Source organism: Oncorhynchus nerka, linkage group LG13 (genome assembly GCF_034236695.1).
Source record: "Oncorhynchus nerka isolate Pitt River linkage group LG13, Oner_Uvic_2.0, whole genome shotgun sequence".
NCBI lineage: Eukaryota > Metazoa > Chordata > Actinopteri > Salmoniformes > Salmonidae > Oncorhynchus > Oncorhynchus nerka.
The window spans coordinates 103,027,190-103,039,433 of record NC_088408.1 but is presented as its reverse complement, the minus strand read 5'-3'; the positions used below and the strand labels follow the sequence as shown (position 1 = coordinate 103,039,433).

The 12,244-nt window shown below is 48.1% G+C and overlaps 1 protein-coding gene across 2 annotated transcripts in view; it reads left to right on the top strand.

Annotated features, from left to right (window-relative positions):
* The window catches only part of LOC115127104 (mitogen-activated protein kinase 1-like), an 89,151-nt gene that overhangs the window by 72,537 nt on the left and 4,370 nt on the right, over positions 1-12,244 (top strand). For both annotated transcript variants that reach the window (XM_065026929.1, XM_065026928.1), the window contains exon 7: positions 8,929-9,058. In XM_065026929.1, the coding sequence (XP_064883001.1) occupies positions 8,929-9,045 (117 nt within the window). In that variant the 3' untranslated portion in view covers positions 9,046-9,058. The remainder of the gene's footprint in view (positions 1-8,928; positions 9,059-12,244) is intronic.

Genomic DNA, 12,244 nt, shown 5'->3' with positions numbered 1-12,244 from the left:
TAGCCTGTAACAGAGACTCTAACCTCCTGTCTGTCTCTCTCTCTGTCTGTTAGCCTGTAACAGAGACTCTAACCTCCTGTCTTTCTGTTAGCCTGTAACAGAGACTCTAACCTCCTGTCTTTCTGTTAGCCTGTAACAGAGACTCTAACCTCCTGTCTGTCTCTCTCTCTGTCTGTTAGCCTGTAACAGAGACTCTAACCTCCTGTCTTTCTGTTAGCCTGTAACAGAGACTCTAACCTCCTGTCTGTCTCTCTCTCTGTCTGTTCGCCTGTAACAGAGACTCTAACCTCCTGTCTGTCTGTCTGTTAGCCTGTAACAGAGACGCTAACCTCCTGTCTGTCTGTCTGTTAGCCTGTAACAGAGACTCTAACCTCCTGTCTGTCTCTCTCTCTGTCTGTTAGCCTGTAACAGAGACTCTAACCTCCTGTCTGTCTGTTAGCCTGTAACAGAGACTCTAACCTCCTGTCTTTCTGTTAGCCTGTAACAGAGACTCTAACCTCCTGTCTGTCTGTTAGCCTGTAACAGAGACTCTAACCTCCTGTCTCTCTCTCTTTCTGTTAGCCTGTAACAGAGACTCTAACCTCCTGTCTGTCTCTCTCTCTGTCTGTTAGCCTGTAACAGAGACTCTAACCTCCTGTATGTCTGTTAGCCTGTAACAGAGACTCTAACCTCCTGTCTGTCTCTCTCTCTGTCTGTTAGCCTGTAACAGAGACTCTAACCTCCTGTCTCTCTCTCTGTTAGCCTGTAACAGAGACTCTAACCTCCTGTCTGTCTGTTAGCCTGTAACAGAGACTCTAACCTCCTGTCTCTCTCTCTTTCTGTTAGCCTGTAACAGAGACTCTAACCTCCTGTCTGTCTCTCTCTCTGTCTGTTAGCCTGTAACAGAGACTCTAACCTCCTGTCTGTCTGTTAGCCTGTAACAGAGACTCTAACCTCCTGTCTTTCTGTTAGCCTGTAACAGAGACTCTAACCTCCTGTCTGTCTGTTAGCCTGTAACAGAGACTCTAACCTCCTGTCTGTCTCTCTCTCTGTCTGTTAGCCTGTAACAGAGACTCTAACCTCCTGTCTGTCTGTTAGCCTGTAACAGAGACTCTAACCTCCTGTCTGTCTCTCTGTTAGCCTGTAACAGAGACTCTAACCTCCTGTCTGTCTCTCTCTCTTTCTGTTAGCCTGTAACAGAGACTCTAACCTCCTGTCTGTCTCTTAGCCTGTAACAGAGACTCTAACCTCCTGTCTGTCTCTCTATTAGCCTGTAACAGAGACCCTAACCTCCTGTCTGTTAGCCTGTAACAGAGACCCTAACCTCCTGCCTGTCTCTCTGTTAGCCTGTAACAGAGACTCTAACCTTCTGTCTGTCTGTCTGTCTGTCTGTTAGCCTGTAACAGAGACTCTAACCTCCTGTCTGTCTGTTAGCCTGTAACAGAGACTCTAACCTCCTGTCTGTTAGCCTGTAACAGAGACCCTAACCTCCTGTCTGTCTGTCTGTTAGCCTGTAACAGAGACGCTAACCTCCTGTCTGTCTCTCTGTTAGCCTGTAACAGAGACTCTAACCTCCTGTCTGTCTGTTAGCCTGTAACAGAGACGCTAACCTCCTGTCTGTCTGTCTGTCTGTTAGCCTGTAACAGAGATGCTAACCTCCTGTCTGTCTGTCTGTTAGCCTGTAACAGAGACGCTAACCTCCTGTCTGTCTCTCTGTTAGCCTGTAACAGAGACTCTAACCTCCTGTCTGTCTCTCTGTTAGCCTGTAACAGAGATGCTAACCTCCTGTCTGTCTGTCTGTTAGCCTGTAACAGAGACGCTAACCTCCTGTCTGTCTCTCTGTTAGCCTGTAACAGAGACTCTAACCTCCTGTCTGTCTCTTAGCCTGTAACAGAGACTCTAACCTCCTGTCTGTCTCTCTATTATCCTGTAACAGAGACCCTAACCTCCTGTCTGTCTGTCTGTTAGCCTGTAACAGAGACTCTAACCTCCTGTCTGTCTCTCTGTTAGCCTGTAACAGAGACCCTAACCTCCTGCCTGTCTCTCTGTTAGCCTGTAACAGAGACTCTAACCTTCTGTCTGTCTGTCTGTCTGTTAGCCTGTAACAGAGACTCTAACCTCCTGTCTGTCTGTTAGCCTGTAACAGAGACCCTAACCTCCTGTCTGTCTGTCTGTTAGCCTGTAACAGAGACTCTAACCTCCTGTCTCTCTCTCTGTTAGCCTGTAACAGAAACTCTAACCTCCTGTCTGTCTCTCTGTTAGCCTGTAACAAAGACTCTAACCTCCTGTCTCTCTCTCTGTTAGCCTGTAACAAAGACTCTAACCTCCTGTCTCTCTCTCTGTTAGCCTGTAACAAAGACTCTAACCTCCTGTCTCTCTCTCTGTTAGCCTGTAACAAAGACTATAACCTCCTGTCTGTCTCTCTCTCTTTTCTGTTAGCCTGTAACAGAGACTCTAACCTCCTGTCTGTCTGTTAGCCTGTAACAGAGACCCTAACCTCCTGTCTGTCTGTCTGTTAGCCTGTAACAGAGACTCTAACCTCCTGTCTGTCTCTCTCTCTTTCTGTTAGCCTGTAACAGAGACTCTAACCTCCTGTCTGTCTGTTAGCCTGTAACAGAGACCCTAACCTCCTGTCTGTCTGTTAGCCTGTAACAGAGACTCTAACCTCCTGTCTGTCTGTTAGCCTGTAACAGAGACTCTAACCTCCTGTCTGTTAGCCTGTAACAGAGACGCTAACCTCCTGTCTGTCTCTCTGTTAGCCTGTAACAGAGACTCTAACCTCCTGTCTGTCTGTTAGCCTGTAACAGAGACCCTAACCTCCTGTCTGTCTCGCTCTCTTTCTGTTAGCCTGTAACAGAGACCCTAACCTCCTGTCTGTCTCGCTCTCTTTCTGTTAGCCTGTAACAGAGACGCTAACCTCCTGTCTGTCTGTCTGTTAGCCTGTAACAGAGACTCTAACCTCCTGTCTGTCTGTCTGTTAGCCTGTAACAGAGACTCTAACCTCCTGTCTGTCTGTCTGTTAGCCTGTAACAGAGACCCTAACCTCCTGTCTGTCTGTCTGTTAGCCTGTAACAGAGACTCTAACCTCCTGTCTGTCTGTCTGTTAGCCTGTAACAGAGACTCTAACCTCCTGTCTGTCTGTTAGCCTGTAACAGAGACTCTAACCTCCTGTCTGTCTGTCTGTTAGCCTGTAACAGAGACTCTAACCTCCTGTCTGTCTGTCTGTTAGCCTGCAACAGAGACCCTAACCTCCTGTCTGTCTCTCTGTTAGCCTGTAACAGAGACTCTATCCTCCTCTCTCTTTCTGTTAGCCTGTAACATAGACTCTATTCTCCTCTCTCTCTGTTAGCCTGTAACAGAGATGCTAACCTCCTGTCTGTCTGTCTGTTAGCCTGTAACAGAGACTCTATCCTCCTCTCTCTCTGTTAGCCTGTAACAGAGACTCTATCCTCCTCTCTCTCTGTTAGCCTGTAACAGAGACTCTAACCTCCTGTCTGTCTCTCTCTCTGTCTGTTAGCCTGTAACAGAGACTCTAACCTCCTGTCTTTCTGTTAGCCTGTAACAGAGACTCTAACCTCCTGTCTGTCTCTCTCTCTGTCTGTTAGCCTGTAACAGAGACTCTAACCTCCTGTCTGTCTGTTAGCCTGTAACAGAGACTCTAACCTCCTGTCTGTCTCTCTCTCTGTCTGTTAGCCTGTAACAGAGACTCTAACCTCCTGTCTGTCTGTTAGCCTGTAACAGAGACTCTAACCTCCTGTCTTTCTGTTAGCCTGTAACAGAGACTCTAACCTCCTGTCTGTCTGTTAGCCTGTAACAGAGACTCTAACCTCCTGTCTCTCTCTCTTTCTGTTAGCCTGTAACAGAGACTCTAACCTCCTGTCTGTCTCTCTCTCTGTCTGTTAGCCTGTAACAGAGACTCTAACCTCCTGTCTGTCTGTTAGCCTGTAACAGAGACTCTAACCTCCTGTCTTTCTGTTAGCCTGTAACAGAGACTCTAACCTCCTGTCTGTCTGTTAGCCTGTAACAGAGACTCTAACCTCCTGTCTGTCTCTCTCTCTGTCTGTTAGCCTGTAACAGAGACTCTAACCTCCTGTCTGTCTGTTAGCCTGTAACAGAGACTCTAACCTCCTGTCTTTCTGTTAGCCTGTAACAGAGACTCTAACCTCCTGTCTGTCTGTTAGCCTGTAACAGAGACTCTAACCTCCTGTCTGTCTCTCTCTCTTTTCTGTTGGAGGTTAGGGTCTCTGTTACAGGCTGTCTGTCTCTCTCTCTTTCTGTTAGCCTGTAACAGAGACTCTAACCTCCTGTCTGTCTCTCTCTCTTTCTGTTAGCCTGTAACAGAGACTCTAACCTCCTGTCTGTCTCTCTCTCTGTCTGTTAGCCTGTAACAGAGACTCTAACCTCCTGTCTTTCTGTTAGCCTGTAACAGAGACTCTAACCTCCTGTCTTTCTGTTAGCCTGTAACAGAGACTCTAACCTCCTGTCTGTCTCTCTCTCTGTCTGTTAGCCTGTAACAGAGACTCTAACCTCCTGTCTTTCTGTTAGCCTGTAACAGAGACTCTAACCTCCTGTCTGTCTCTCTCTCTGTCTGTTCGCCTGTAACAGAGACTCTAACCTCCTGTCTGTCTGTTAGCCTGTAACAGAGACGCTAACCTCCTGTCTGTCTGTCTGTTAGCCTGTAACAGAGACTCTAACCTCCTGTCTGTCTCTCTCTCTGTCTGTTAGCCTGTAACAGAGACTCTAACCTCCTGTCTGTCTGTTAGCCTGTAACAGAGACTCTAACCTCCTGTCTTTCTGTTAGCCTGTAACAGAGACTCTAACCTCCTGTCTGTCTGTTAGCCTGTAACAGAGACTCTAACCTCCTGTCTCTCTCTCTTTCTGTTAGCCTGTAACAGAGACTCTAACCTCCTGTCTGTCTCTCTCTCTGTCTGTTAGCCTGTAACAGAGACTCTAACCTCCTGTATGTCTGTTAGCCTGTAACAGAGACTCTAACCTCCTGTCTGTCTCTCTCTCTGTCTGTTAGCCTGTAACAGAGACTCTAACCTCCTGTCTCTCTCTCTTTCTGTTAGCCTGTAACAGAGACTCTAACCTCCTGTCTGTCTGTTAGCCTGTAACAGAGACTCTAACCTCCTGTCTCTCTCTCTTTCTGTTAGCCTGTAACAGAGACTCTAACCTCCTGTCTGTCTCTCTCTCTGTCTGTTAGCCTGTAACAGAGACTCTAACCTCCTGTCTGTCTGTTAGCCTGTAACAGAGACTCTAACCTCCTGTCTTTCTGTTAGCCTGTAACAGAGACTCTAACCTCCTGTCTGTCTGTTAGCCTGTAACAGAGACTCTAACCTCCTGTCTGTCTCTCTCTCTGTCTGTTAGCCTGTAACAGAGACTCTAACCTCCTGTCTGTCTGTTAGCCTGTAACAGAGACTCTAACCTCCTGTCTTTCTGTTAGCCTGTAACAGAGACTCTAACCTCCTGTCTGTCTGTTAGCCTGTAACAGAGACTCTAACCTCCTGTCTGTCTCTCTCTCTCTTTCTGTTAGGAGGTTAGGGTCTCTGTTACAGGCTGTCTGTCTCTCTCTCTTTCTGTTAGCCTGTAACAGAGACTCTAACCTCCTGTCTGTCTCTCTCTCTTTCTGTTAGCCTGTAACAGAGACTCTAACCTCCTGTCTGTCTCTCTCTCTGTCTGTTAGCCTGTAACAGAGACTCTAACCTCCTGTCTTTCTGTTAGCCTGTAACAGAGACTCTAACCTCCTGTCTTTCTGTTAGCCTGTAACAGAGACTCTAACCTCCTGTCTGTCTCTCTCTCTGTCTGTTAGCTTGTAACAGAGACTCTAACCTCCTGTCTTTCTGTTAGCCTGTAACAGAGACTCTAACCTCCTGTCTGTCTCTCTCTCTGTCTGTTCGCCTGTAACAGAGACTCTAACCTCCTGTCTGTCTGTCTGTTAGCCTGTAACAGAGACGCTAACCTCCTGTCTGTCTGTCTGTTAGCCTGTAACAGAGACTCTAACCTCCTGTCTGTCTGTCTGTTAGCCTGTAACAGAGACCCTAACCTCCTGTCTGTCTGTCTGTTAGCCTGTAACAGAGACTCTAACCTCCTGTCTGTCTGTCTGTTAGCCTGTAACAGAGACTCTAACCTCCTGTCTGTCTGTTAGCCTGTAACAGAGACTCTAACCTCCTGTCTGTCTGTTAGCCTGTAACAGAGACTCTAACCTCCTGTCTGTCTGTCTGTTAGCCTGCAACAGAGACCCTAACCTCCTGTCTGTCTCTCTGTTAGCCTGTAACAGAGACTCTATCCTCCTCTCTCTTTCTGTTAGCCTGTAACATAGACTCTATTCTCCTCTCTCTCTGTTAGCCTGTAACAGAGATGCTAACCTCCTGTCTGTCTGTCTGTTAGCCTGTAACAGAGACTCTATCCTCCTCTCTCTCTGTTAGCCTGTAACAGAGACTCTAACCTCCTGTCTGTCTCTCTCTCTGTCTGTTAGCCTGTAACAGAGACTCTAACCTCCTGTCTTTCTGTTAGCCTGTAACAGAGACTCTAACCTCCTGTCTGTCTCTCTCTCTGTCTGTTAGCCTGTAACAGAGACTCTAACCTCCTGTCTGTCTGTTAGCCTGTAACAGAGACTCTAACCTCCTGTCTGTCTCTCTCTCTGTCTGTTAGCCTGTAACAGAGACTCTAACCTCCTGTCTGTCTGTTAGCCTGTAACAGAGACTCTAACCTCCTGTCTTTCTGTTAGCCTGTAACAGAGACTCTAACCTCCTGTCTGTCTGTTAGCCTGTAACAGAGACTCTAACCTCCTGTCTCTCTCTCTTTCTGTTAGCCTGTAACAGAGACTCTAACCTCCTGTCTGTCTCTCTCTCTGTCTGTTAGCCTGTAACAGAGACTCTAACCTCCTGTATGTCTGTTAGCCTGTAACAGAGACTCTAACCTCCTGTCTGTCTCTCTCTCTGTCTGTTAGCCTGTAACAGAGACTCTAACCTCCTGTCTCTCTCTCTTTCTGTTAGCCTGTAACAGAGACTCTAACCTCCTGTCTGTCTGTTAGCCTGTAACAGAGACTCTAACCTCCTGTCTCTCTCTCTTTCTGTTAGCCTGTAACAGAGACTCTAACCTCCTGTCTGTCTCTCTCTCTGTCTGTTAGCCTGTAACAGAGACTCTAACCTCCTGTCTGTCTGTTAGCCTGTAACAGAGACTCTAACCTCCTGTCTTTCTGTTAGCCTGTAACAGAGACTCTAACCTCCTGTCTGTCTGTTAGCCTGTAACAGAGACTCTAACCTCCTGTCTGTCTCTCTCTCTGTCTGTTAGCCTGTAACAGAGACTCTAACCTCCTGTCTGTCTGTTAGCCTGTAACAGAGACTCTAACCTCCTGTCTTTCTGTTAGCCTGTAACAGAGACTCTAACCTCCTGTCTGTCTGTTAGCCTGTAACAGAGACTCTAACCTCCTGTCTGTCTCTCTCTCTTTCTGTTAGCCTGTAACAGAGACTCTAACCTCCTGTCTGTCTCTCTCTCTGTCTGTTAGCCTGTAACAGAGACTCTAACCTCCTGTCTTTCTGTTAGCCTGTAACAGAGACTCTAACCTCCTGTCTGTCTCTCTCTCTGTCTGTTCGCCTGTAACAGAGACTCTAACCTCCTGTCTGTCTGTCTGTTAGCCTGTAACAGAGACTCTAACCTCCTGTCTGTCTGTTAGCCTGTAACAGAGACTCTAACCTCCTGTCTGTCTCTCTCTCTCTTTCTGTTAGGAGGTTAGGGTCTCTGTTACAGGCTGTCTGTCTCTCTCTCTTTCTGTTAGCCTGTAACAGAGACTCTAACCTCCTGTCTGTCTCTCTCTCTCTTTCTGTTAGGAGGTTAGGGTCTCTGTTACAGGCTCTAACTCTCTCTCTCTTTCTGTTAGCCTGTAACAGAGACTCTAACCTCCTGTCTGTCTCTCTCTCTTTCTGTTAGCCTGTAACAGAGACTCTAACCTCCTGTCTGTCTCTCTCTCTGTCTGTTAGCCTGTAACAGAGACTCTAACCTCCTGTCTTTCTGTTAGCCTGTAACAGAGACTCTAACCTCCTGTCTTTCTGTTAGCCTGTAACAGAGACTCTAACCTCCTGTCTGTCTCTCTCTCTGTCTGTTAGCCTGTAACAGAGACTCTAACCTCCTGTCTTTCTGTTAGCCTGTAACAGAGACTCTAACCTCCTGTCTGTCTCTCTCTCTGTCTGTTCGCCTGTAACAGAGACTCTAACCTCCTGTCTGTCTGTCTGTTAGCCTGTAACAGAGACTCTAACCTCCTGTCTGTCTGTTAGCCTGTAACAGAGACTCTAACCTCCTGTCTGTCTCTCTCTCTCTTTCTGTTAGGAGGTTAGGGTCTCTGTTACAGGCTGTCTGTCTCTCTCTCTTTCTGTTAGCCTGTAACAGAGACTCTAACCTCCTGTCTGTCTCTCTCTCTTTCTGTTAGCCTGTAACAGAGACTCTAACCTCCTGTCTGTCTCTCTCTCTGTCTGTTAGCCTGTAACAGAGACTCTAACCTCCTGTCTTTCTGTTAGCCTGTAACAGAGACTCTAACCTCCTGTCTTTCTGTTAGCCTGTAACAGAGACTCTAACCTCCTGTCTGTCTCTCTCTCTGTCTGTTAGCCTGTAACAGAGACTCTAACCTCCTGTCTTTCTGTTAGCCTGTAACAGAGACTCTAACCTCCTGTCTGTCTCTCTCTCTGTCTGTTCGCCTGTAACAGAGACTCTAACCTCCTGTCTGTCTGTCTGTTAGCCTGTAACAGAGACTCTAACCTCCTGTCTGTCTGTTAGCCTGTAACAGAGACTCTAACCTCCTGTCTGTCTGTTAGCCTGTAACAGAGACTCTAACCTCCTGTCTGTCTCTCTCTCTCTTTCTGTTAGCCTGTAACAGAGACTCTAACCTCCTGTCTGTCTGTTAGCCTGTAACAGAGACTCTAACCTCCTGTCTGTCTCTCTCTCTCTTTCTGTTAGCCTGTAACAGAGACTCCCTTCAAGTTTGCGATGGAGCTTGATGATCTCCCCAAAGAGACCCTGAAGGAGCTGATCTTTGAAGAGACTGCTCGCTTCAACACAGTCTGCAGGCCCTAACCCATACAGACAGGTACAGACAGCTTCAACACAGTCTACAGGCCCTAACCCATACAGACAGGTACAGACAGCTTCAACACAGTCTACAGGCCCTAACCCATACACACAGGTACATACAGCTTCACCACAATCTGCAGGCCCTAACCCATACACACAGGTACATACAACTTCACCACAGTCTACAGGCCCTAACCCATACAGACAGGTACATACAGCTTCAACACAGTCTGCAGGCCCTAACCCGTACAGACAGGTACAGACAGCTTCAACACAGTCTGCAGGCCCTAACCCATACAGACAGCTTCAACACAGTCTGCAGGCCCTAACCCATACAGACAGGTACAGACAGCTTCAACACAGTCTGCAGGCCCTAACCCATACAGACAGGTACAGACAGCTTCAACACAGTCTACAGGCCCTAACCCATACAGACAGCTTCAACACAGTCTGCAGGCCCTAACCCATACACACAGGTACATACAGCTTCAACACAGTCTACAGGCCCTAACCCATACATACCGCTTCACCACAGTCTGCAGGCCCTAACCCATACACACAGGTACATACAGCTTCAACACAGTCTACAGGCCCTAACCCATACAGACAGCTTCAACACAGTCTGCAGGCCCTAACCCATACACACAGGTACATACAGCTTCAACACAGTATACAGGCCCTAACCCATACAGACAGCTTCAACACAGTCTGCAGGCCCTAACCCATACATACAGCTTCAACACAGTCTGCAGGCCCTAACCCATACAGACAGCTTCAACACAGTCTGCAGGCCCTAACCCATACACACAGGTACAGACAGCTTCAACACAGTCTGCAGGCCCTAACCCATACACACAGGTACATACAGCTTCACCACAGTCTACAGGCCCTAACCCATACACACAGGTACAGACAGCTTCAACACAGTCTGCAGGCCCTAACCCATACACACAGGTACAGACAGCTTCAACACAGTCTGCAGGCCCTAACCCATACACACAGGTACAGACAGCTTCAACACAGTCTGCAGGCCCTAACCCATACAGACAGGTACAGACAGCTTCAACACAGTCTGCAGGCCCTATCCCATACAGACAGGTACAGACAGCTTCAACACAGTCTGAAGGCCCTAACCCATACAGACAGCTTCAACACAGTCTGCAGGCCCTAACCCATACACACAGGTACATACAGCTTCAACACAGTCTTAACCCATACACACCACAGTCTGCAGGCCCTAACCCATACACACAGGTACAGACAGCTTCAACACAGTCTGCAGGCCCTAACCCATACACACAGCTTCAACACAGTCTGCAGGCCCTAACCCATACAGACAGGTACAGACAGCTTCAACACAGTCTGCAGGCCCTAACCCATACAGACAGGTACAGACAGCTTCAACACAGTCTGCAGGCCCTAACCCATACACACAGGTACATACAGCTTCACCACAATCTGCAGGCCCTAACCCATACACACAGGTACATACAACTTCACCACAGTCTACAGGCCCTAACCCATACACACAGGTACAGACAGCTTCAACACAGTCTGCAGGCCCTAACCCATACACACAGGTACAGACAGCTTCACCACAGTCTGCAGGCCCTAACCCATACAGACAGCTTCAACACAGTCTGCAGGCCCTAACCCATACACACAGGTACAGACAGCTTCAACACAGTCTGCAGGCCCTAACCCATACACACAGGTACAGACAGCTTCAACACAGTCTGCAGGCCCTAACCCATACAGACAGGTACAGACAGCTTCAACACAGTCTGCAGGCCCTAACCCATACACACAGGTACATACAGCTTCAACACAGTCTGCAGGCCCTAACCCATACAGACAGCTTCAACACAGTCTGCAGGCCCTAACCCATACAGACAGGTACATACAGCTTCAACACAGTCTACAGGCCCTAACCCATACAGACAGCTTCAACACAGTCTGCAGGCCCTAACCCATACAGACAGGTACATACAGCTTCAACACAGTCTGCAGGCCCTAACCCGTACACACAGGTACAGACAGCTTCAACACAGTCTGCAGGCCCTAACCCATACAGACAGCTTCAACACAGTCTGCAGGCCCTAACCCATACAGACAGCTTCAACACAGTCTGCAGGCCCTAACCCATACACACAGGTACAAACAGCATATTCAAATCTCAACCCACTCTGCGGTTAAACAACACAGGGCATGTCAGCCTGGGCATCTGGAAGCATTGGCCAGCTTGGACTCTAGATCAGACATGACGCAAGAATGTTGCCTTTTTTCACAATACTCTTATCACCTCCCAGATCTCTCCAAGTCCATTTGGGATTGGGTGGAGTTTGATAGTGCTGTAGGGCATCATTAGTAACTAAAACACAGAATATCAGGGGGGACAGCAACAAAAACAGACGAATGCGACAGTGTCAACTCTACCCCTCATGGCTGTCGTTTTGACAGCAGATCCTTCAGCGTGTACCGCTGGGCGCAAACTGATGAAACGGTGTGAACTCTGCTCACGTGGGCAAGAATCGGTCATCCCGGCCTGAAGAAAAACAGGCACACCCATTCTACTTCCTCCAGACAAGTGCAGTACATCACCTGTAATGAGAGAAAGGGAATCCTAATCGACACCTAGGCCTCAACCCCTGTCTCCCAGGCACCTGATCTGAGAGGATTGGAATCGATATGATGGAGGTGTACTGCCGTTGAGGGGTTTTGTCGTGATGGAGTAGAGTGCCGTTGAGGGGTTTTGTCGTGATGGAGTAGAGTGCCTTTTTGGGGTTTTGTCGTGATGGAGTAGAGTGCCTTTTTGGGGTTTTGTCGTGATGGAGTAGAGTGCCTTTTTGGGGTTTTGTCGTGATGGAGTAGAGTGCCTTTGGGGGGTTTTGTCGTGATGGAGTAGAGTGCCTTTTTGGGGTTTTGTCGTGATGGAGTAGAGTGCCTTTTTGGGGTTTTGTCATGATGGAGTAGAGTGCCTTTGAGGGGTTTTGTCGTGATGGAGTAGAGTGCCTTTGGGGGGTTTTGTAGTGATGGAGTAGAGTGCCTTTTTGGGTTTTGTCGTGATGGAGTAGAGTGCCTTTTTGGGGTTTTGTCATGATGGAGTAGAGTGCCTTTTTGGGGTTTTGTCGTGATGGAGTAGAGTGCCTTTGGGGGGTTTTGTAGTGATGGAGTGGAGTGCCGTTGAGGGGTTTTGTCGTGA